We start from the raw sequence: 23,529 nt of genomic DNA, 5'->3' as shown, positions 1-23,529 counted from the left end.
TGTTGAGTTTGTAATCCTGCTGTGACGCTCCATCTCTGACAAACTTGCGACAAAGACTTTATAGAAAAAATGCCCTTTGCTGTCCGGCCCTTCTTCTATTGAGCGTGAAGCAGAGCTAACCTTATGTGGTGACAGAAGTGTGGAAACTAGGCTATGGCTCTTGGGCTCTGCTGTCCACCATGGCCTGGTGAGCACCCCATTCACACACACCTAGCTTGCACTTTAGGAGGATATTAAATATTCAGTATTCTGCCTCCTGGCCGGTGAGAAAGATAGGTTTGGGGCTAATTACTGAGCTGGGAGTAAATATATATATATATATTGTGGGTATGCATGTGTATTTGTGTTTGTTATAGATGAGTGAGTGTAAGGGTTGTGCAGAAGCAGCAGCCTTGATCAGATTCATCTCCACCGTTGTTAGTTTATGCACGCAGGAAGTGAGGCACACTGAACCCGTGACCTCACACTCGTCATGAAGAGCTAATGAGATAATACAACACTAACAATAACCCTCTTAAGCAGAGCATGCGTCTTAAAGTCCCCACGGCAAAGTAAAATATATAAATTAAAAACACTCGCTTCACTTATATTGTCTGTTTCTTCTCTTCCTGCTCTGCTCTGTCTGCTACTCAAAGATTTTCACTCGTCTGATTTTCACATTCACTCGTCTAATTTCCCAATACACACATCCTATTACATTGCCTAATCACGGAAAATCACACATTTCAGTTTAGCCTGGGTTCAGCCTCATTTCCTCTGTGTCACAGATTTGTCACTGGGTTGGGTGTCGGCAGACGACACTTCCTCCTCTCACTATCTGTGTCCCCGCAGTGGGATCACAGGCCTGTAATCTCCTCTCTAGCTTACCTCAGGTTGGCGCTCTACACCGTGGTGGGAGGGGAGAAGGTGAGGTGGGCGGAGCTGGTCACGCTCGGGCCGTTCTTCACTCAACTCACCTATGGGTTCGGTTTCAGCGCCGTCTTTTGTGTTCAGCACGATTAATTAGCCACGCTCAGGCCCGGTCAGCGTGTCAAGCTAGATTAGTCTTGATCTGATGAGTGTGGTTTTCACCAGACGGCCCCGCTAGCCATTCAAATGCCACTGCAAAATCAATGCCCACGTTGAAATGGAAACTCCCACATGTAGGGTTTCTGGAAATCTGAACTCCACACTCTAATAAACACTAAAAATAGCCACTCTAAGTTGAACCTGTTGCTGCTACAAGGACGGAGTTAATGTTTCACACTGACATTAGTTGTTTGATTCTGTTGGGTGGGATTATTGAGGAGGAAATCTTCCTCTAATGGGTCGCATTTGAGAGTTTTCATCCATCACTTGGGGTCTCTTGGGAGACCAGACCAGGAGGCAGGCTATTTCAGGGAAATGGAGTTAACATTTTTTTGTGTGCCCTTTAATTCACTCAGCAGAACCATTTGGCTGCTGATGTTGAAAAACCTCCTCCCCCACAGCAGCGTTTCTCTGCTTTTAGTCTGTCTCCTCAAAGGCCAAGGTAGAGGTACAAGCAGTCACCTGTCAAGATTAATAAAAGCTTATGGCCGCTGATTGGAACCAGGGAATAATCCTGCTCGCTCCTGGCCTGGGACACAGTCTCCACAGTGACCTTGTCTTGGATTTCACACTTACACCGGGACAGGAATAATAGGTGTGGCGCATCTGAACATCCATGAACATCTAGCCTTCTTAATCCCTAGCACCATGACCAGACCCGATTGTACTCAGCAGATTATATCATTAGTCAGTGGCTCAGTGTCTCAGATGTCTCCACTAGTCAGTCAGCCAGGCTCACTGACCATGTACGGTGTGCTCGGGACAACTAGTCATACATTGTGGAATTTCTTGTAACCTCGGGCCATGAAGGATTCAAGCTCGGTGAAGAGAATGAAAAGAGAGGGATGGTGAAGAACAAGTGTGGCAGGGGTTTTAAAAAATGTATCAATACAATCTCAAACTCCCTCTGCATCATCTCCTTCCTTCAACACCTCTCTCTCTCTCTCTCTCTGCAATGCACATCAAGACTTAAAGAGGTGGGGGAAACTTCTGCCCCAGAGATCACATTGTCTCTGACCTTATTTCAAAGTGCTGACATGACATTTCGTGAATGGGCTGTGAAGTAATATCAACACAAAATGTCATCACTATATTTTGTTCATTTCTGAAACGCAGCTTAAGTTCACAAATGAAACCGCATTAGTTTGGCACAGTGAAATGTCTCCCTCCTCTGACATTGTTGGCTTTAACTTTCACAGTGTTGTTCAGGAGCAGTCAGCTGCTAATTTTGCACAGGTCATCCACTGCCATTTCCCTCCTTACCCTACTTTTCAATGCTGCAAACTGCAAACAGGCCAAATCAGCCTTTCTCGTTACATACTGCTTCGGTCTTCTTTCGTTGTGATTCTTGTCCAGATTTATTTCTGGAATAAAATGTGTGTTGCCAACTACAAGTTCAATGTAAAGATAAAGGCGCCTCACAAAAAAACACGAAACAGATGGCCTCATAGTTATCGGTGTTCAGTGCAGTCTTTTAATCTTTAAATCGTTTAATCATTTCAGTCTTTTGGTCCACATCAGCAAAATTATGAACTGATGATGAAACGTTTGAAGGTGGTTTCACAAAGATGAAAACACCAGACTAAACTTTGGTCTAAATTTGTGAGTATACATATTCCTTGCATCTGATTTGTCACCTGACCAACATCCCTTCAATCTTTTCAAAGTGACCCTCAAGAGAACTTTATAAACTACCTAGTAGGGCACTTTGAGAATGTTTACCTCTGTCAGGGCTAACGCGTCATTTTGCAATATCTAAGAATGTCCAAAAAAAGAAAATCCTGGATCCACTCCCTTAATTGAATTCACTTCAAAAGTGAATGGGTTCTTCCTTGGCCTGACAAACTCGTGGACTAAAAGAAAAGTCGGGGGATCACCAAAGGCAGAAGGATTAATTTAAATGGAATATAAACATCTTCAAGAAATTTAATGGTGATCCATAATTGTTGAAATATTTCAGTCTGGACCAAAGAGGGGAACCAGTGACATGAGTATACAACACTGGGGTCTTAATGTTTTTTTGTCCTTTGTGTTTTCCAGATCCTGGCAATTATCTCCATCCTCTTCATTGTGCTGTCCACCATTGCCTTGTCTCTGAACACCCTTCCAGAGCTGCAGGACACAGATGAATTTGGTCAATCCACAGACAACCCCCAACTGGCTCACGTGGAAGCTGTGTGTATTGCCTGGTTCACCATGGAGTACCTGCTCCGTTTCCTCTCCTCCCCCAGCAAGTGGAAGTTCTTTAAGGGTCCTCTGAATGTTATCGACCTTCTGGCCATCCTGCCATACTACGTCACCATCTTTCTAACTGAATCCAATAAGAGTGTGCTGCAGTTTCAGAACGTGCGCCGCGTGGTTCAGATTTTCCGGATCATGCGTATCTTGCGTATCCTGAAGCTGGCGCGTCACTCCACAGGTCTTCAGTCTCTGGGCTTCACTCTCAAGAGGAGCTATAATGAGCTGGGACTGCTAATCCTTTTCTTGGCCATGGGCATCATGATCTTCTCCAGTCTGGTGTTCTTTGCAGAAAAGGATGAAGAGGACACCAAGTTCAAAAGCATTCCAGCTTCTTTCTGGTGGGCAACCATCACTATGACCACAGTAGGTTACGGAGATATCTATCCAAAAACTTTACTGGGAAAAATAGTTGGGGGCTTGTGTTGCATCGCCGGAGTACTGGTCATTGCCCTGCCTATTCCCATCATTGTAAATAACTTCTCTGAATTCTACAAAGAGCAAAAGAGGCAGGAGAAAGCCATCAAAAGAAGGGAGGCCCTGGAGCGGGCGAAGAGAAATGGCAGCATTATCTCTATGAACATGAAAGACGCATTTGGCCGCAGTGTAGAGCTCATGGATATAATGGTGGAAAAATCGGATGAAAAAAAGGAGAAGCTGCATGATAATCATGTGTCTCCTAGTGTTCAGAGAGGGACACCCAGACTCAAGGATCAGATGAGCCCCTGCAGCCCCATAAAGACCCTTGAGTCAAGCTATCAAGAGCAGGCCAAGCCCTCCAGCAGCCCTCAGCATCTTAGTGTGCAGAAACTGGAGGAGATGTACAACAAGATGGCCAAGAATCAGTCACAACCCGACTTCGACAGCAAGGACAAAGGGCCTCTGCCCAAAGCAGTTGGGCAGAGAACTGAATTCGAGATGGCATGCATCGCCACTGACGGCATCTCAAGCACAGCAGAGGCAATCACAGATATGAGGAGCATTTCCAGCATTGACAGCTTCATCAGTTGCGCCACTGATTTTCCTGAGAGCTCTCGCTTCAGCCACAGCTCAAACAGCAACGTGCCAGGGAAGGTCAGCACCAACCCCAGCCTGGAGCCCACTTTGGAGATTGAGCATGAAGGATCTCATGGCACCAGTACACCTCAGACAGGACAAGGCAAAAAGCCCAGCCAGTATTCCGACAGCCCCAGGGGTCTACGATTCAAAAACCCCCACAAAAGCCACTTGCTCAAGGTCAACTTCAGAGAGGGTGAGGACACAGGGACAGGGCCACTTTCAGACAGCTCGTCAGTCCAGAGCCCAGAAGTGTCCGTCTACACAACTGCCAGCAGCAGGACGCCCACCAAGAGCCCAGAGAATTTACCATCCAGCATCTTCACCTTCCACGATGCATCCATCAATAAGTTCATTGATGCTGACACCGATGAAGAGGATCACCTGCGAGATGGCTCGGGCACCAACACATCCCAGAGACTACTGGAAAAAGCCAGCCCCAAGTTTGGCCATCACTCGCTGGGTAACAGCACACTGCCGTTAGAGGGGCAGGAGAACCATGTGGCTCAGGAACTACAGCCACTTCACGGAGAGAAGAGTCCCTCCAATGCTTAAAGTTACGATAAGTGAGAGACCACAGAGGAAACGAACAGGAGGGGAGGAAGCAGAGAAAAAATGAAGCCCAGTGAACTTCCCCAATATCTGAAAAGCACTGAAAACATTTGCAGGAACATTTGAAGAACTGAAATATAAATTACTTCTCATGAAAGTAATACTTGGAAGACGGGGGAGATTTTTTGTGTTCTGCTCTCAAACTTTTACTGATCAAGGACTCTTTGCTTAGCAGAGGATTCTGATCTAATAGGTTTTAAAAATGCCCATAGGAAAGTTTGTACTATTTATACATCTGTTTTAGCCATGGTTTTAAACAAAGTAAATACAACTAAGTTATATTAGAGTGCAGAATATTGTTTTTATAACCAAAAACCTATTTTCCTGATATCCTTGGATAAAGCCACTATAGCAAAGGCAGTCCGATCAGTAGCAAACCACAGAGGGCATTGAAACACATTCAGCTGAGATAATAACATTGTTTTATGTAAAGGGAGAAGATGCATTTTTCTTAAGTTATTGTTATATATATATAAAATTATAAGACATGTTTTGCTTCCTTCCACTTCCTCAGAACTGGCCTTAGTTCAAGTTGTCTCCCGTGTTTAATCTTTGTGTTTGTATGAGTTAGAAGCACAGACAGAGGCGAAGAGCGCATTCGTCTTTCGTTGCGTGTGAACTCGAGGAGAATCCAGTGTTTCAAACTGCTTTAGTTTCAACAGGAGTTTGGTGTCTTGCTCACTGATATTTTTTTACTGCACAGAAAACATTAAGACAACACAGAGAGACACTGTGAGGCTGCATCCCTCCATTTCCTTCTTGTTGTGCCCGACTGCCGGCGAGCGAGAGCACCTTAACTTGAAAACAATTTTTTTTGCAAACACAGGAAAAAAAGAAAAAAAGGTTGTTGTTTATTCTTGTTTTGTTTACGTATTCTCGTTTGGTTTTCTAAATGTCTGTTTGTGTCCCTCAGATTGGTTCGTTTTACAAAACAAATCTGGAGAAAATCAAAGTCTTGCGTTATTTCAAAACTTTCACAAAGGTGTTTTCCTTCCTATTGTAGCTGATAACAATAACTTTATATCCAATACCAGAGCTCATGAGTTCATCCGGTGAGCAGGCAAGAGTGTGAATATTGTACATGTAAAACAGCAAGAGTAGAATATTACAAAGTTACACATTTATTGTTCAAGGTAAAGAATCAAATTCAATTATATTTTTAAGGTATTTTATAAAAGAATGGACTTAGATAAAATATATTGTGCTAATGTCATAGATTTACAATTCCACTCTGTTCTGCATTATTCTGATGGAGTTGCATTTATTACTATACTACAGTAGATGCATTTGTATTGTTTGCTACCGTCTCGCTGTTACTGTCTGTCCCTTTAACCTTTGTGCAATGTGAAGAACCAAAGAATTGTTCTTTCAGATACAGATGATGAAGAGGTTTTACTGTTTTATCTGAAGATGTTAGAAATGAAAGCATTCCTTGTCGCAGCAGCCGAATCTGACATATTTCAGGGAGCCGTACCTGCTCATTCAGTACAAAGGTGTAGGATGGAGAACACAGGACTGGCATCTGAAGGAGAAAAGCTGTTGACGGAGGAGCAAAGACAGAAGAAGGCTAATGCAGAAGGAACACAGCACTTTATTTTACACCCGTTTAAAAAGCTAATTTGATTATTTACACTCTGTGGTTCCCTGCAGGATTTGCTCCAAGAAATCCAGAACATTATGCTCGTTTGAGTTCACATGATAAGCCACCTTGAGGTTACATATACAGCAACGCCTCCACCCAAACAGCATGGAGGTGCACTGTGTGTCCGCAGGTCACTTCAACTCAACCAAACGTCCTGCATCCTGCTTTTCTGTGTGCACCGGAGTCCAAACATGTGACCAATCTCAGTGTTTTGTTTTATTATCTGGTGCTCTCATGCTCTCTGTTGCATTTATCATGCAAGCGTAGTTTTATAACATTGTCAACTTTACAACATATCATGAAAGCATGCTGCTGCAAAGCAGCTTTTCTTTTGTAGTAAATTATTATGCTTAAAATTAGTGCTCAGTTGTTGGTTGTTTGCAACATTAGATTAATAAGAGTTAGTTATTTCTGTGCCTTTGCTTTTAACTAACGCCTGCCCCCGCTCACTCACTGTCGCTGTCGTACGGAGCCTGAATGACAATTAAATAAACTTTACAGCAAACAAACACACAGAGAAGATGGTCGTCGTGCTGTCACACTTCCTCTGATGTCTTTCCTCGTGCACTTGACACCTAAATGCGTCGAGTATTTACAGGGGAAAAAAGTCCCAATCCACAAAAAAACAAACAGGTGCAGACTCACTCAGAAGAGTGAATGGCCATGGCGATGCTTGATATGACTGGCTGTCTCACATTTGATGCAAACAACATACTGTAATTTGAAAAAGACTCAAATAACACATGGCAGACACTCATAGGCTTTATATTCTGTTCACCTGTTCATTCGTTGTTTCCCTCACCTGTGGCTTCAGTCTGATGAAGGATGAATTATTAAAGAAATGATGTAAGCAGAAAAGTAGATTTTGGGGCCTTTCATTCATCATTCCTTTATTTCTCAAAGAATCTGGCACACGTTGCAGCTAATTAAAAGGGCGGATAGGAGCCTGACCACTGCAGTGTACGTCTGAAACTATGCTGTTCACTTCAGCTGCTGAGTCCCAGGGAGAGAGAGTGTGTGAAATGTGAATGGAATAGGAAGAAGCAGTGTGTGGTAGAGGGAGCAGTGCAGCAGCGCTGTCAGCCTGATTAAAACTGACATTCCTAATGATGGCTGAGGCGTTCTGTTCCCTCGCCCCATGTCCAACTTCAGCCTAAACACCTCTTTAACTCAGACAAGACCCTCATCAAAAAAACTGACTGTGAGCTCTTCTTTCATCGTTTGAGAGGGTGCAGCATTCCAGAGGCGAGAGGGCTGCCATGCTATTCTGCAAATGAGAAATGAAATTCAAGGAGCGTCCTCGAGCTTGAGAGTTTCGCAGAAAGTGACAAAGCAAAAATGGCTGTTGGGTTGAGGATGTGTTCATTTCTGTGATTCTATAAATATTATCTTGGCCATCAAGCAATGTCTGGGTCAGCAGGAAAAGCTCAGTTACAATGCAAAGCATTTGGTCAGATGCTGTCACTGGATCCCGAGGAACAAACTTGGCAAGAAAGAGTCTGGAGGCTTTAAGCAGACTACACAAACAGTCAGTGGTGTGAGGGATTTGTTGCAGGCCGACGCTTAATGCTGCATAGTAATGTGAGAAAAATGTCAAACTGACAAATCGTCATAGGACTTTCACTACTGAAGGAGTAAGACACCGAGGAAAAAGATTAGATGGATAAAAAACAAGAGGGAGTGTGGTTTTACACAACGAGGAGAGAAGAGTTAATTAATATTCACCACACAACAGTCAGACATGTGGAAAATATTGAGAAATCTGTGGACTTGAGCCTCTAATCACGTTGGATTAACCAGTTACTCAAAACAAGCAATAGTCTTTTGAAATGGTTAAAGCTATTTTGTCTGTCGGATGATGTCACCAATGTCAATGCTTTTTATATCTTTTCTTTCTTTCTCTTCTTTTCTCCTGAACTGCACTTTATTTATTTTCTTTATTAAATCCTCTGCAGTCTAGCATCCATGCAAATAAACGCGTCAGCATACAAGTGCAGACATAGTGGTTCGAATAACACAGTTTTCAAAAGCACAAGATTAAATGCTATTAGATAACCATTTTTCTTTCAGCACAATAAAACATTGCACAAGAGGTTTAAGCCAAATACAGACACATCATTTAATTCTAAGACTCTTGCCCTTATTCTTCTTGTTCTTCTTCAGGGAATAAATCAGCTCTGCTCAGATCTCACTGGTCTGTGTGCTGCCCATTACTGTGTCTGGGGGGAAATGTCGGTTTTGTAAAGTTTCATACTTTCTACCAGTCGACTTTGTAGGATATTATCTTTGTGGTCCCCTGTTGTTCGACACATGTAGCGCTATTAAAAACTCTGTCACACTGAACTTGTAAATATCATCTGAGAAGCTGAGCAATTTTGAAGCAATTTTACTGATTGATGCTTAATAAAAGACAATAATCCAGAGTTTGGTCTAAAGAGCTTCACTTTATTCACTTTGATGTGTTTTTATAAAAAACACTGAATACATGTTCAACAGGAATGTGACACATGAGAGGAAGCTGGTGAGATTGTGCAGTGACAGAGTTTGTGTTTTGTGAATGGAGACTGTATAACTTAGACAACAGCCCCTTCTAGTGTTCAACATTAGACAAACATTATTTAGATAAATACCACAGATGACTTGTTTGATTATGTTTCAGTTTCTTAAACTTTGACTTCTTTAAATTCAGTTACATTTTATATGTATTCTCATGGCACTTAAGGTCAAGGTCTTGTGATATTATAGAGAAAACCTAGAGTTCTAACAATGAGCAGCACTTGACAACGGTGAAAGAATCTCAGAACCATGTGGGTGGAGAGAAATGGGAGAGAGAGGAGAGGTGGACGGAAAAGGGGGCAGAGAAGAAAGAGAGCGGGGAAGAGAGGGAGGGAGAGACCAGGGAGAGTTGTTCAAACACTGACTGGCTGTTGTTATAATGACAAAAACAGTAATGATATGTAATAATGATAATAATGATAACAGCATGAATGCAATGGCACTAAGTAGTGAATGACTACACACACTCATAAATATCAGTCCCATGAACATGTCTGTTTTTTTCCAATCAAGATCCATGAATTATTCTCAGAGAAATCAACCAAAATATTGAAAAACAACCTATCTCACAATGTTTAAGAGATTTTTATGATTTTTATGATTAAATTTACAGACAAACACACAGACAAAAACCTAATCTAGCAGAGGTCATAAGTATATTCATGCTGATCAATAAATATATAAACACTAGTTGAGAAGTATCAGATCTGGATCCTTCAGTTTTTCCTCAAGACACCAAACGAATTTCCATCAGATACTAACTCTGCACCACTAAAACACAGATCACAGGGACAGTTGTTGTGTTTTAAAACATCAGAATCAAAAAATGTCAGAGGAGAAAACAGATTTCATGGATTAGGGATCTATGCACATGTGCTAAGCAGTTTAACAACTTAACATTTTACTCAGATTTGGATAAGCCACCTCACATCATGGATCAGAAATAACTTTCTATAACAGATGAAAGGAATGTCCACGTCATACATGACCATTCTTAGATGAAATACTTGCGCAAAAGGAGTTTGTTGGTGGTCAGTTGAGCGGAGGTAAAAAAGTCTAACACAGCTCAGAGTAAAAGAAATTAGTTAATTTTTACAGTAGAGAATATTGTTTAGGGTTAGGGTCGCGGTTAGGGTTAGGGTTAGGGTTGGTGAATGTCGTAGAGACTTGGGAGTAGGCTCTACCCCCACTAATGCGGGCACGCCCGATCGATTGGTACCATCTATGAGTTTCTACGACCTTGGTAAGTTTAGGGTTAGGGTTAGGGTTGGGGTTGCAGCTAGGTTTAGGATTTGTTGATACATGTCGATGACTTCTTCTGCTTCATCCAAAGACTGGGCAGCTGAAATGTGGAGCCAAAGGCAATGCACTGGCCCACAGGGTTAGGTTTATGATTAGGGTTCTGCTATTATGTCAGATGGTTAAAGATACAGGAAACCACCATATTTGATTATTGCCTACAGGTGCTGGTGAACAATAGATGATTAAGTTAGGAGTTACTTGCCTTCACTCAGTCTTAAACCGTCAACCCTTAGGTTGAAAGCCTGATGCTTTACTTACTGAGCAATACAGTCCACATGACACAGGTAAGTGAATCGAGGGTTGTGGGGTAAATTCCTCAACCCACTGAGAGTAAGACCTGATTGACTTGTAAAAAGAAACAATACACCACAGGGTTAGAGGGTTGGTTTGGGGACAATTTAAGAATCAAGAGGAGCCTGGGCGACAAAGTCCATATTCTATCTACAGACCAGGACTTTAACACTGGACTATAAGGTCGAAAGCCCTGTACTGTAAATTCACTGGGATGTAACATTCATTACAGAGTATTTAAAATGAACTGGCACATTCACTTGTATGTACAGTTATAATGTGGCCTGCTCTGGTTTTCACACGTGCTTTTAAAATAAACGGTAAGAATCTATACATTGTTGTTTTGGCTCTGAACTTCCCTTAATCCCCTCCTCGTTTTTACACATGCAGCCTCTGTTATGAATGCGCAGGGGCTGTTAAGTCAGCTCCTCAGTCATCAGACAAAAAGCCCTTGGATTCGTGGCCACCATCAGTCTGCCTCCTAATCCGGCACACACGTTATATAAAACGGCCATCCAATCCCGCGTCACACTGAGAGACATCTACTCCAAAGCCTAGCGGTGTGTGTGTGTGGGTATTTCACTTCTCCAGGGCGCAGAGGGGCGAGACAGGACCGCAGCATCATGATCTTCATCGTGGACCTGCTGCTGATGCTCATCGACCTGACCTACTCCATCCTGGCTGCGATCGTCCAGACCATCCTCCGGCCGAGGCTCAAGAGCATCGACGGGGAGCTGTGCCTGATAACGGGGGCCGGGGGCGCGCTGGGGCGCCTGTTCGCCCTGGAGTTCGCCAAAGAGGGCGCGCGCCTGGTGCTGTGGGACTGCAACACGGCCGCCAACGAGAAGACCGCCGAGCTGGCGCGGGAAGTGGGAGTGGAGGTGCACACGTACACGGTGGATCTGTCCAAGCGCCCCAGCATCTACGAGGTGGCGGACCGGGTGAGGGCGGAGGTCGGGGATGTGACGATACTGGTGAACAACGCGGGCGTGGTGGCCGGGAGGAGGCTGCTGGACTGTCCCGACGAGATCCTGGAGAGGACCCTGCTGGTCAACTGCCACGCGCTCTTCTGGGTGAGACTTTACGCACGCACCTTTTTACGCACAAACACTTTCTCCAAACCGCGAAACTCCATCTGAGTGACACAGAGCGGATGTGATGAAACAGTCTGACATGGATTACATAACGTCCATTCACATAACATCCCGCTGGGCTCCGGACACTGTGCGCACCGATGCGTGAAGGGATCAGAGAGCAGACTGTTCCACTGGGATTGTGTTCTGTGTGTGTGTGTTTGTACTTGTATCTTTGCGAGGACCATTTTGAGACATTTAACATTGTTGACCGCTCCTCCCTGTTTAAAAAAGGCCTGTTAAAGGGTTAGAATTAATTTGGGGTTAGGGTCACGCCAACGAGTGTCCCCATCAAGATAGAAGTACAAGGTCGTGTGTGTGCGCACACGGACCAGTGAGGACATTTAGGGACATTTCACATCCCTGCTTGGGGCATTTCTGTGGTGCAAGATGGGAACTGTGGTCAGGTCAAGATTAGGTTCAGGCAAGAATTGGTCATTCTTAGGGTTAGGGATAAGGTTTTGGTTAGGTTAGCAAAAATGGCTGGAAGTCAGTGTCCTATAGGAGGGAAGCTGTGCAAACCTGCGTGTGTGAGAGAAGGAGAGAGGGAGAGAGGGAGAGAGGGGAAGGGGGGGGTATACATGCACTCATCCACAGAATAATAGAAGCCCATGCACGCGAGTCCACCAGTAAAGACAGCATGTGATTCTGCACTTGATCCTCTTACAGCCCGAGTCTCATGCCTGTACAATAAAAGTATAAGCTCATTAGCATCAAATATACTGAATATAACAGACACACATACAGTGGGTGGGTGGGTGGGCTTTTACATTTTTGTGAATGCGCCTTTTTTACACTCTCTAATGCACTTAATGGGAAAGACACTGGAACCACAACCTGTGATGGTGTGGGAAAAATGAGCAGCAGATCATCTTTTAATTCCAAATACCCCCCATGCTGTGCTCTTTGTACAGTATTTCAATGCTGGAATATCACATGGCCCCAGCTTTGAGATATAAGGTTAAACATCATGAGCACATTATGAGCTTAAAACCTTTTTTTTATTTTCACATCTTCAAAATTAAATGGTTTGAGGTGTCAATCATGTATATATATATATAGTGTCCACACTGACCAAATCTACAGTAAATCAAACCTGCACAGTTGTTTTATGGTTGTTTAATCAAATGGACAATAAGGAGAACCTGCGGCAAAACATGGTTCTTTGTAGCTCCGGTCAAGTTGTCAGTTCCTCCAAATATATGTTAAATGATCTGTATTTGTATAGCATTTTTCCAGTCTTATCGACCAGTGCTTTGCAATAGAAGTCACATGCACAGACACATATACAGGATTGAACCACCAGCTTCCAGGTTTGCAGTTGACCCTCTTTACCTCCTGAGCCACAGTCTTGTGAAAACTGAAGGTATTTGGCCTCTACAGCACCAGGTTAATATGTATTCATCTGACTTCTTTCATATGAAATCACGACGCAGGTCCAGTCAGTACATTCACTTTGAAAGGATGCACAACGTAGGTCACAGAGGGCATTTATGGATTATTCAAGTCATCATCTTTTTCTATTTAATGTTTTTATATAACCTTTCAACAGATGACAAAGGCCTTCCTGCCTCAGATGAAAGAAAAGAACCACGGACACATTGTTACCATCGCCAGTGCTCTCGGACTCTTCAGCACAGCATGTGTGGAGGTAAAATCCAATGACATCCCCAACCACAAACTGAGCAGGCACGTTAGAACAATCCATTTAAAGGCACTTACTGGTAACTAACAAATCATTTCAACGGATCCTGTTCTGGGATCTGCTCTTTCCTGCAGGATTACTGTGCGAGTAAATTTGGAGCTGTTGGTTTCCATGAATCACTGACACATGAGCTGCTGGCAGAGGAACTGGACGGCATCAAAACCACTTTAGTCTGCCCTTATATTGTAGACACGGGGATGTTTGCAGGCTGTGAGATCAGGTGAGAATCCACATTTGGTTTGGTAACACTAGAACAAAAATGGATGCTTTACTCTTGTACTTGTTTGGGATCTGACAGGAAGGAGCTCAGGGGTCTGATTCCACCTCTCGAACCGCTTTACACCGTGCAGCAATCCATGAAGGCCATTTTAGCCGAACAGCAAATGATCTGCATCCCTCGCATCATGTACATCCCCTTCCTCACACGAGCGTAAGTAATTCACAGGACTCAGGTAGAGTTTACATTCTTGGACCAAGCTAGAAATAAAACGGCTCATTTGTTTTCCATCTCTAGGTTGTTACCGTGGGAGGCGAACGTGGCAACATATCGCTTCATGGGAGGAGACAAATGTATGCTGCCCTTCATCAAGAATGTTGAAATGAAGGCATCCAACGGCCACATAAAATCCTCCTAACACTTGACTGTTTTATACCTTTGTTGAATAATGGACCAATTGAAGCACCAAAGGCTCCTACTATACATTCTTAATATATGAATTTGTTATCTGAAGGGGGAGCCCAATATCTACACTCAATCTCAGGCTGCATGGAAAACTTGACTCGTAGCAATATAGTGACTCTCCGTGAATAATGGTTATTTCCAGTTACAAATAAGTTGTTGATGTCTACATTGGAGGCCAGTAAGATTCACAGTCCAATATAAATCCAAATTACTATTAAAAAAAACAAAACAGTGAAGAGACCTCAACAGTACCAGATCTATACAAGTGCCTCTTTTTATTCACATTAACAAACAGTGCAGAAACAAAGACTAAGACAAACAAATCTACAGGAAACATGCAACAGAAGAATATTGAGCGTTGTGTTGAGCCAGACTGGAGTCTCCAGAACCGTAAAAAGGAAATCAAACATACAAAAAGAAATCCTTCCAATAAGAATTGTCATTATTTCATCATTCCACAATACTGTTGAAATTTACATCCAATGCTGCTGTTGTTGTTGTTGAAATAAACTGACAATTGTATCAGAACTCAACATCTTGTTAGCCTTTTGCTACACAGCAAAACCAAGGGCCTAAACTGTAATTGAGTAATGTCAACGTTTGTTCGTGTCTTTTTAAAAACCCTTTAAAACAAAAAAGCTTCCATCTGAGAACACACCCTGAATTCAGGCAAAATGATTATTCCTCCGACAAATCCATTGTTTAACCGTCACGTCAAAACCAAAATCTGTAAAAGACTTAAAGTTCAGCTGAAGCAGGTCTGCTGTGTGACCCGAGGCCACTGTGGCCACTCCTGCAGCATATTGTGGTCTCCTCATCACATCAGTTTCAAAGCAACTGCACAGTGGCTGCCTGTAAATAGCCCTGCAGGTACTGGAGGGCTTCTGCATTCAGGCTGGTGCTCAGCATTGAAGGAACCTGCGCCACAATAAATGGAGACAAGAAGAAAACAATCATGTTAACAGTCGTTTTATTCCAAACAAAACTAAACCAAGTCATAGTGACTTATGTTGTGAAACACATTGGGTATTGCTTCTGAAGATCACTTCCTGCGTGTTCAAACGTACCCTTCCTGGACAGGCAGTAGAAAGCTTGTGGAGTGACTGGGCCAGCAGGATCTTTGGATTTCCGACAGCATCTCCAATGGGGTCGTGCTCCTTCTTCCCAGCAAAGGCGAGCTGTGAGAATGCCGTCTGGTACCCTGGTGTGTCCTCGATGTCGATGAAGTGCTCATCATCTGGGATGCTGTCGTCTTCTGGTAACTCAAACAGACCGATGAGGGCTTGGAGCAGAGGCGTCCTGGACAGATACAGGAAAATCCAAATGATTACCATTAGTGTGACTTGTTGCAACAAATTAAAACAACCTGCATCCTGATATGTATTGTAAAAGTGTTTCCCACTCTACCACATTTAGATTGTTTACTTGCCCATTTACGGCTTAGTAACTTAAGCTTTGGGTTCGACTGGAAAAGGTTCAGATATGATAAAAACTGGTGATTTATTATTACATTTTTACCCCAACAGATTTAAATGTGAACTGAATATGACAACAGTGCTGGATGTATAGCTGCTTGTATAGCTAAGTAACCGCAAGAAGGATAGAAAGTCAAGGTTCGTATTTTCATTCAGCCACTTTCTTACCAGATTTTAGTGTACTCTGTGTCCATCATTGCAGGACACTCTGTAAGGATCTTGGTGATGCCAACAGCACAGATCTTCTTCTCAACTGGTCCAGAAACCTTCTGTACCTCTGGAACAATTATTTTCTCCAACACCATACCAAACATTCTGCAATACAAAAAAGAAAACAGGATTTATACATTTTTCTACAGGTCTTGGGGAACATAAAAATGCACTGGAGACTGCAAATGCACTGGGATTGAGAACTTTTGTGGGGCATATTACACTGTTGACAAAAATCTACAATAAATAATATAATAATGTATAACATTGATAGGAAATTTAATCATCATGAATTCTTTGGGCCACAATAATCATATCGTGAAAATCTGATATTGTGATAGTCACAACATTTCTTTAAAGTCCTGTTTCTAGAAATGGTTCCTCGTCACAGTGAGTAAGGCAGCTGTAAAGAGTTGGATTGGTTAATATAACTTGTCATGTTACCACTGTCTAAATGCTGCAGTGATGTGTTCTACGACATATCTGCAGTCGGCCATCAGTGTGTTTTCTGTCAACACCTTGGGGTTTACATTGAAAATACACTTACTTAGGCTGGATGCTGTCAAAAACCTCCTGAAGTGCAATTGCTCCGTATTTGACGCAATACAAGTTGATAAACACCAGGAAACCTTGGAGAAAAGAAAAAAGGAGAAAACTTTAACACTTAAGACTCGTTATTATCAACAGACAGTGACAATGACACCAGAGACTGAATCATTTTTTCTGTCAGAGCTCAAGACTCATGTGGTTTCTCACTAACACAGATGAATTAGTGTGATGACAGAACTTACTCTTGATGAACTTGGTGGTTTTGGAGCTTTGGAGCCTCTGGAAGAGCAAAATGTAGATCTGCTTCCTGTACTGAATGATTGATTCCCTGGCAAGAGAAAAAAAATAACGTGAGTAGTCTACAAAACGTCCCGCAACATAAACCTATAAGTTTGTCCAGGTAATACTTTTCACTTCAGATTGAACAATTATATTGGACTTACGGGGGCATGTGCTCTATGATGCTGTTGAGGAGGTAAAATCCTTGATGGTCATTGGCCTTAGAGGCAATAAGCTTTTGGAAAACTCCAAGCAAACCAGGCTGAGGAAGAAGAATTCGATTACAGCATTAACACTCACATTGCAGTGAATCAGTGTACTCAACTGCAGACAAGTAAAATATTGCAATAGTCTCTACTGCACACAACACCGCGATCACTTACTATTTTATCTGAAGCCGAGCTGGCAATACTGGCACCTCCTTTCTCCAGGTAAGCCTGAAGCAGGCGCACCAGAGGGGGGATATTTCCTGTCCGCTCCCAGAGCACAGGCTGCAGCAGGTGAGGGAATAAGGCCATGTAGGAGGAGGGGATAGAGTTTGAGTGCATCTCTAAGAGGAGAGACATCACCTGGAACACGTATGGAAGAAACTCTGTAACAGACACAAAGAGAATGAGTTGAGTTACCTCCATTGTCAATGAAAACATCATCTACATGAATATGAAAATCACTTTCATGGCTCAATGACGCACCCTGGACATCGTTCTGAAGGATCTCAGTGAAGACCGGGAAGAGAGCCTCCTCGAAGCTGCTGACAGTAGCGGGGTTGGCTTTGCAGGTGATGCGGACGGACAGGCACAGGGACTCAAACAGGTAGTGGTTAAAGTGAGGCTTGCTGGGATTCTGAAAACAGGTGACACAGATTATAAATACTTTACACATGATTCCCCCAAATAGACATTCTGGTGAAATCTACCTGCAACTATGGATAATAACAACGTATGTATTACCTTGCTGACTGATAGGAGCTTATGAGTAAGCTGACCAATCAGAGTGGGAATGTAAGGAACCATGGCCTCCTGCAGCAGGGAGAAGCTGCGCATGATGGCTTTAAAAATGAATAAAGAAGGAAAAAGATATGATGAGACTACTTAAAATAACTGAGGAATTGACCTGACGCTGAAAATTAATGTAGATCATTCAGATAAAGGAGGAAAGTCCGGTTTACCTTTCATGATGTATTCGTTTTCTGCAGAACCAGGAAGAGCCAGTGCCTTGAACAAGTTGCTGAGCAATTGTTCAGTAAAAGGTGCCATCTCTGTAGGAGTGATACTGAAAATGATTGAGTTAAAATAATGTGTCAGAAGCTACAGAAATGGATTCATGGGTGGATTGAGAAGGTTTCTACAATGTTTCATCTCATTTGTCAACAGAACTTTTTATGACATTGGTCAAAATCTTGTGGCAATGCTATAGGAGGGAAAAAAAGTAATGAAATATGCAAAATTCCCAATATTAGGTTTGGGTAATTAGTTCATTCATACTAGTAAATTTTAGATATTTAGTAATTAGCTTTCTTACAATATGGTCTTCATTTACAGTGTGAAACAAGTGGGTGTACAAGCGAATATTAACATCTACCGTCACTAATGTGAGTTGCTGCTGCAATTACAATTGTTTTCAAATATTAATGAACTTGCCTTGTTCTAGACTGGGAAAGGGGAATAAATCTCAACTTATTTTGATTATTTCAAATTATGCACAGTGACGCTCAATAACCTAAAGATCTACAATATGAATGTGTGTCACTACATTGCTTGATACTCACTGTGTGCTGTTGTTGGGGCCCCTCATTGTGAACAGTCTCTCCAAAGCATGAGCAGCGTATGTGTGCTCCACCGTGCTCTCTGCCTGCAGGTGAGTGATCAGGAGAGGAACTGCCTGCAGCAGCTGCTCCTTCGGAAGCTGAAGAACAGAGGAAACCGAAAATGATGCATTCATGTATTATTATTTAACTACCTGCAGAGGAAGTGAGAGCTCATACCTGGCTTCTGAAGATCATGACATACTTAATGGCATCTGCCTTCAGCACTGGGAACTCATTAACTACAGGGAGAGTAGACGTGCTTGAGGTTAGTTAATGTGGATACACAAATAATAAGACATTAAAATTTGAAATACAATTACAAAGCCATGTCAGCCGAATTAAAAAGTTACTTATCAAATCAAAGCTAAAAGTTAACCAGCTGTATTAACACAAGAGATATTAAGCTACTCCACAGTATATTGAGGCCGTAAAAGTTTTCTTACCATTGGGAGATTTTAAGTCTGTGAGGATGTGATTCACGAAGAATTCAGTCAGATTCACCAACTCATTGGCTTGTGTTATTCCATGCTAAAGTATATTTGAAAAATAAAAATAAATTAAACACTTAGGCACTGAAAACTAATATTGAGTTCACGAATGTGCACCAATTACCTTTAACAGTATTTATCTACAACTTACCTTCTGTGTCTGGGCTTTAGATGCCAGTGATGTGACCAAATAGATGGCAGCATCTTTGTGTTTCCAGTTCTGCCCAGGGTTCTTTGCATACTCTGTCAGCATAGAGTTCACATATCCAGAGAAGATCGCTGTGACTGGGCCCTCGAAAAACTTACAAAGGCCTCTCACCAAGTCACATGCCGCCCTCCGACGAGTGTCGATGTCTGAGGAAGGATGAGATAATGATTACTGTTGGCATGGTTTTGTTAACTGTCCATGATTACCTGTGTATATGTGGAAATTTCAGACGCCGTTCACCAACCAAGTGATTAATTAGCTATGGATATGTACTTTGACTTGTTTTCCTGTTTTCCAAACAGTCAAACACACAAATTCCAGAGGAGTAACACATGTCGTGTGTGCATAATATTATTATAAGACTAATTTGCATTTGAAGGGAAAATAATCAATAACACAAATCTTTACCAGATCCTTCCAGGTCCCTTCGGATGTATTCCTCAGAATTGTCTTCAAAGGCCTCCTCATCTGCACCTGATTGGACATTACAGATAATCTGGTCAGTTTAAAACAGTACTTAAGTACATGTTTGTGTTCAAGCAGGCAGAGCCCTGATTCCGTCTTCTACCGATAACATTTACAGGTGCAATCTGATGACTCAGAACAAAGCATTTACTTACTCCTGAACTCCATGTTGGGCACAATGACCTTCTCGCAAATGCTAGTGAGTGTATTCTGGTCCTCGAATAGATGTTTGTAGTGTGGCCTTTCACAGACTGAAGCCAAGAACTGGATAGCATTGCTCACAAGCTGCAACAAAGACGAGGTGTATTGTTAGAACACGGAAAGGGGACTTGAAAATAAAAAAACACAGAAAACCGGCACCAGTGCTCTCACCAGGTCATACTTGACTTCCTGGCCGGTAGAAACTAAAAGGTTCCAGATGGCAGTGACAAAGCGGGGAAGATAAGGCTGGAATTCTTCATCATACTTCTGAGCGTAGAGAGCAGCGTTGTCGCAGATCTGAGACTTCAGAAGCTCCAGGAGACCAGCTTCCTCCTCATCCTGGAGAGGTGTCACAACAGAGACACAAGTGTTTATTCAAAATGTGTTTAAAGAATAGCAGTTAGTATTGCATGAGTAGAAAATAAATACAACTCACCTCAGTCTGTAAAAGCTTATTATCCAAAGTCAGTAAGCCGTGGAAATTGGTCATCCAGGTTTCCATGTTGTCTTCAAAAAACTCTGGAAGGTCCTGAATAATAATGTAGGGTACAGTCCAAGGTTAATGTTTCATATCCAATCATTTTAGTGTATATATTTAAATTAATCACTAAAGAAACAGAAGCTGACAAAACCTATTTATGGAGAAAATACAACTGTTTTTGAAAATGATATGATTGTCGTGCAGCAATTACCAATTTATTACAATTTATCAATAATTACTCTGTGACAATGTAATTCGATTATTAAAAATGTTAACTGTAATTTTTTTTTAATTCTAGTACATGTATCAGACTGCAATAGTTGGTAAAAATGTTTACAACCCAGTGAAAAACATTACTCAGTGTTCAGCTGGAGAAGCACACAGGGAGGTCTATAGTTGGTTGCCATATGTATTGGAAAATTGATTAATCTAATCTAAGAGACAAACTGTCAAAAACACCAAACTAAAATAAGATTCAACTGACCTGGAAGTTAAGACTGTAGAAAAGTTTGGAGATGAGTGTGAGGGAGGAGAAGAGGATCTTCAAGGCATTGACATCTGTGGCTTGAGTCTGACACAGCTCAATAGTAGCCTATGGTAAAGAAGGGAGAAAATGAACGACAATAAATACTTATTCAAGTTAGAACATTATCATTTGTTAAATCAAACAAATGCATTATTATAAAAAACTGGTGTAGTGATAAATACACTGAAAAGTCTTTACCAACCTTGAACAGCTCTGTCAGAGGCAGGGCAAACGTGTCCAACACTAGTTTTATCTCTGTCCAAAGCTCATTTGATTTGAACTCATGGCGGTACCTTAAAAAAAATAAAAACAGGAAACAATTGAGAATTTCTGTATTAAGTTCATTAAAACTGCTTTAGACCAGTAAATAGCGGGCCTTACCTCTTGAAGAGAGAATGTGCAGTGCGAAGCACTCCATTGATGATGTGAAAGTCTCCACTTCTGAAGCGCGTCACCATCTCAGTCAGAAGGTCAGGCCATTTTTGAGGGAAATCTTCCCTGCCTATGATACTGATGGCATCACTCAACTGTGGAGACACATAACATAACCAGGTTATTACTTTAGCATCGTAATCAGATGTAAATCAGACACTTTCACGCACACCGCCATATGTGAGAACGAACCTGTTTTTGAATCTGCTCCGGGCTGCTGAGCATCAAGTTTACAATGTTTGCTTTGATCGCTGTTCGGTCTGGATCAGAGATTTTGTTTGGTTCATCTTCAACCTTTGGGAAAACAAAGAAAAAAATTGTAGGATAATCCACTCTGTGCACGTGGCTAGCGCAGCAAAGATTATTCACAAATACAGTCAAAATATTACTTTATATCTTGTCCCATACAGTTGGATCAAACTGTCTATTAGACCTAACTTTATGATGGACTTAAATGCATCACCACAAACAGTCTTACGAAATACCACTGCTTGAAACAGAGCTTAAACAGCAGTGAATTGTACAGATATTTACAATTTTGTGTATGTAAAGTAAGTGCGGATGCAAAAGTAACCCCAGACACACTGGGGGACGAGCTATTGAACTGTGCTTATGCAAAACATCCTATCCCCAGATTACACACCTTATACAGTAGCTACCAGTGTAATGTGGTTTATCTGAAATCACAGTTTACAAACAATGAATTTGTCTTTTCTCTGCACAGATTCTCAAGATGTTATACGTTTTGCTGCCAAGTACATCAAGTAATAGTTATCTATTTCCTGTTATGAGACTCACAATGCGCCAGTTTCTTTTGATGTAGTTCTTGAATGTAACAGCTGCACAGACGCGGATCACGTTGTCCTGCGACTTCTCCAGCAGAGTGAGAAGTAACAAGGGGTAGTTCTGGCTCCCCTCCACAGACTCAAGAAACTTTTCAGCTAAGAAAGAAAGAAAGAAGACAGATGAAGAACAGGGTTTCAAGAGCAGATATTTCACAATCCAGTGAACATACAGTATGCATAAATAGGTCAATGGGGACCACATTCCTTCTGAACTGCATTAAGATGTGCCATTAAGGCCATGTCTTTGAGATGCCTTACCTGGACGCCTGAGTGTCGGGTCTGGGTCCAGTGTTTTCCTGAGGAACTCGGTGAGGCTCTGTAGGTTTGCATCATTCAGTTCCATGCTCGTAACTGAGGGGGTGAAAAAACAGGGAGTGGGCATGTGGCTGCAGGTTAGACAGTGAGCTCTGCCTTCTTCCCTCGGGTCAGAACACATTGAAATGCTTTGTAATACTGAACAAGAATGATGTCAAAAACGTGTGAATCGGCTCCTACAACTTCACACCGCTTACAAGTAAACAGTCTGCGCCAGATTTAGTTATTCAACATTTCGTGTTGTGACCAAAACGTATCAGAGTTAAACTGCTCGACCTAAAAAGTCAAAGCTGTGATTTATAATAGTTTCAGTCATTCATAAATGCAGTCTGTCGTTAGCGTTAGCTTGTTAGCAGCTATCACAGCTATCATGGCACTGGCAACGTTGGCCCCGCTGACTCCAGATCGGTTTGAGCAGGCTAGCGGGTAAGCTAGCAAGCTAAAGGTGGTCTAGTCTACTTTAAGTTCAAATGTGAGTGCATGGCTGTCGAGAACTGAACGAACTGGGCCGTATATAACGTTTAGGTTGTACTGAATAGAATGTGTCTATAACTACATTGCCACGAGCCGACAACATGATCTAAACCGGCATGGAGAGCATTAACCCAGCTCCAGTGGATAGTCTGATCCAGCATCGGCTCTCGTCCAAGTCAGCCTGCTCATGTTAGCGCTAGCTTGCTAGTGAGCTCTGTGCTAACCACAAACTTAGCCAATTCCCGCCGGACAGTGATGGGGTGGAAAAAGTTCGAGTCTCTTGTCGGTGGATGTGTTGCTTCGCTGAAGTGATGGGATGTCTTACCGTGACAGTGACTTTGAGCCGGGATGCGACGGAGGAGGCGCCGCAGAACAGACGAGCTCACGGTGCCAGCAGCTTTCAAACGTCTGGAGCCAGTGGAACTGCGCGGTCACTGCACTGCGCATGCGCGCATGTCAGGCGAACGCTGCAAGACACGCCCCTTCGTT

The 23,529-nt window shown here is 42.4% G+C and overlaps 3 protein-coding genes across 4 annotated transcripts in view; 2 read left to right on the top strand and 1 right to left on the bottom strand.

Annotated features, from left to right (window-relative positions):
• LOC118104428 (potassium voltage-gated channel subfamily B member 1) overlaps window positions 1-9,039 on the top strand; it is a 38,556-nt gene extending 29,517 nt beyond the window's left edge. For both annotated transcript variants that reach the window (XM_035151292.2, XM_035151293.2), the window contains exon 3: window positions 3,109-9,039. In XM_035151292.2, the coding sequence (XP_035007183.2) occupies window positions 3,109-4,917 (1,809 nt within the window). In that variant the 3' untranslated portion in view covers window positions 4,918-9,039. The remainder of the gene's footprint in view (window positions 1-3,108) is intronic.
• Window positions 9,040-11,235: 2,196 nt separating this feature from the next.
• On the top strand, window positions 11,236-14,813 carry LOC118104427 (retinol dehydrogenase 10). Its single transcript, XM_035151291.2, has 5 exons — window positions 11,236-11,838; window positions 13,451-13,549; window positions 13,678-13,823; window positions 13,902-14,033; window positions 14,118-14,813. The coding sequence occupies exons 1-5, from the start codon at window positions 11,389-11,391 to the stop codon at window positions 14,236-14,238; spliced, it is 948 nt and encodes a 315-aa protein (XP_035007182.1). The 5' UTR covers window positions 11,236-11,388; the 3' UTR covers window positions 14,239-14,813.
• On the bottom strand, window positions 14,542-23,488 carry cse1l (CSE1 chromosome segregation 1-like (yeast)). Its single transcript, XM_035151290.1, has 25 exons — window positions 23,366-23,488; window positions 22,510-22,602; window positions 22,205-22,347; window positions 21,599-21,700; window positions 21,356-21,501; window positions 21,177-21,267; window positions 20,933-21,040; window positions 20,404-20,496; window positions 20,139-20,306; window positions 19,922-20,051; window positions 19,710-19,775; window positions 19,245-19,447; window positions 19,049-19,133; window positions 18,783-18,844; window positions 18,567-18,703; window positions 17,967-18,070; window positions 17,749-17,846; window positions 17,491-17,641; window positions 17,182-17,390; window positions 16,963-17,060; window positions 16,762-16,847; window positions 16,518-16,599; window positions 15,929-16,075; window positions 15,353-15,584; window positions 14,542-15,203 (listed from the first exon to the last, which is right to left on the bottom strand). The coding sequence occupies exons 2-25, from the start codon at window positions 22,592-22,594 to the stop codon at window positions 15,114-15,116; spliced, it is 2,916 nt and encodes a 971-aa protein (XP_035007181.1). The 5' UTR covers window positions 22,595-22,602; window positions 23,366-23,488; the 3' UTR covers window positions 14,542-15,113.
• Between the last annotated feature and the right edge of the window lie 41 nt (window positions 23,489-23,529).

This window comes from Hippoglossus stenolepis, chromosome 3 (genome assembly GCF_022539355.2).
Source record: "Hippoglossus stenolepis isolate QCI-W04-F060 chromosome 3, HSTE1.2, whole genome shotgun sequence".
In the NCBI taxonomy this organism is placed as follows: Eukaryota; Metazoa; Chordata; class Actinopteri; order Pleuronectiformes; family Pleuronectidae; genus Hippoglossus; species Hippoglossus stenolepis.
Note: the sequence above shows the minus strand (reverse complement) of the source record. Positions and strands in the feature narration are given on the sequence as shown.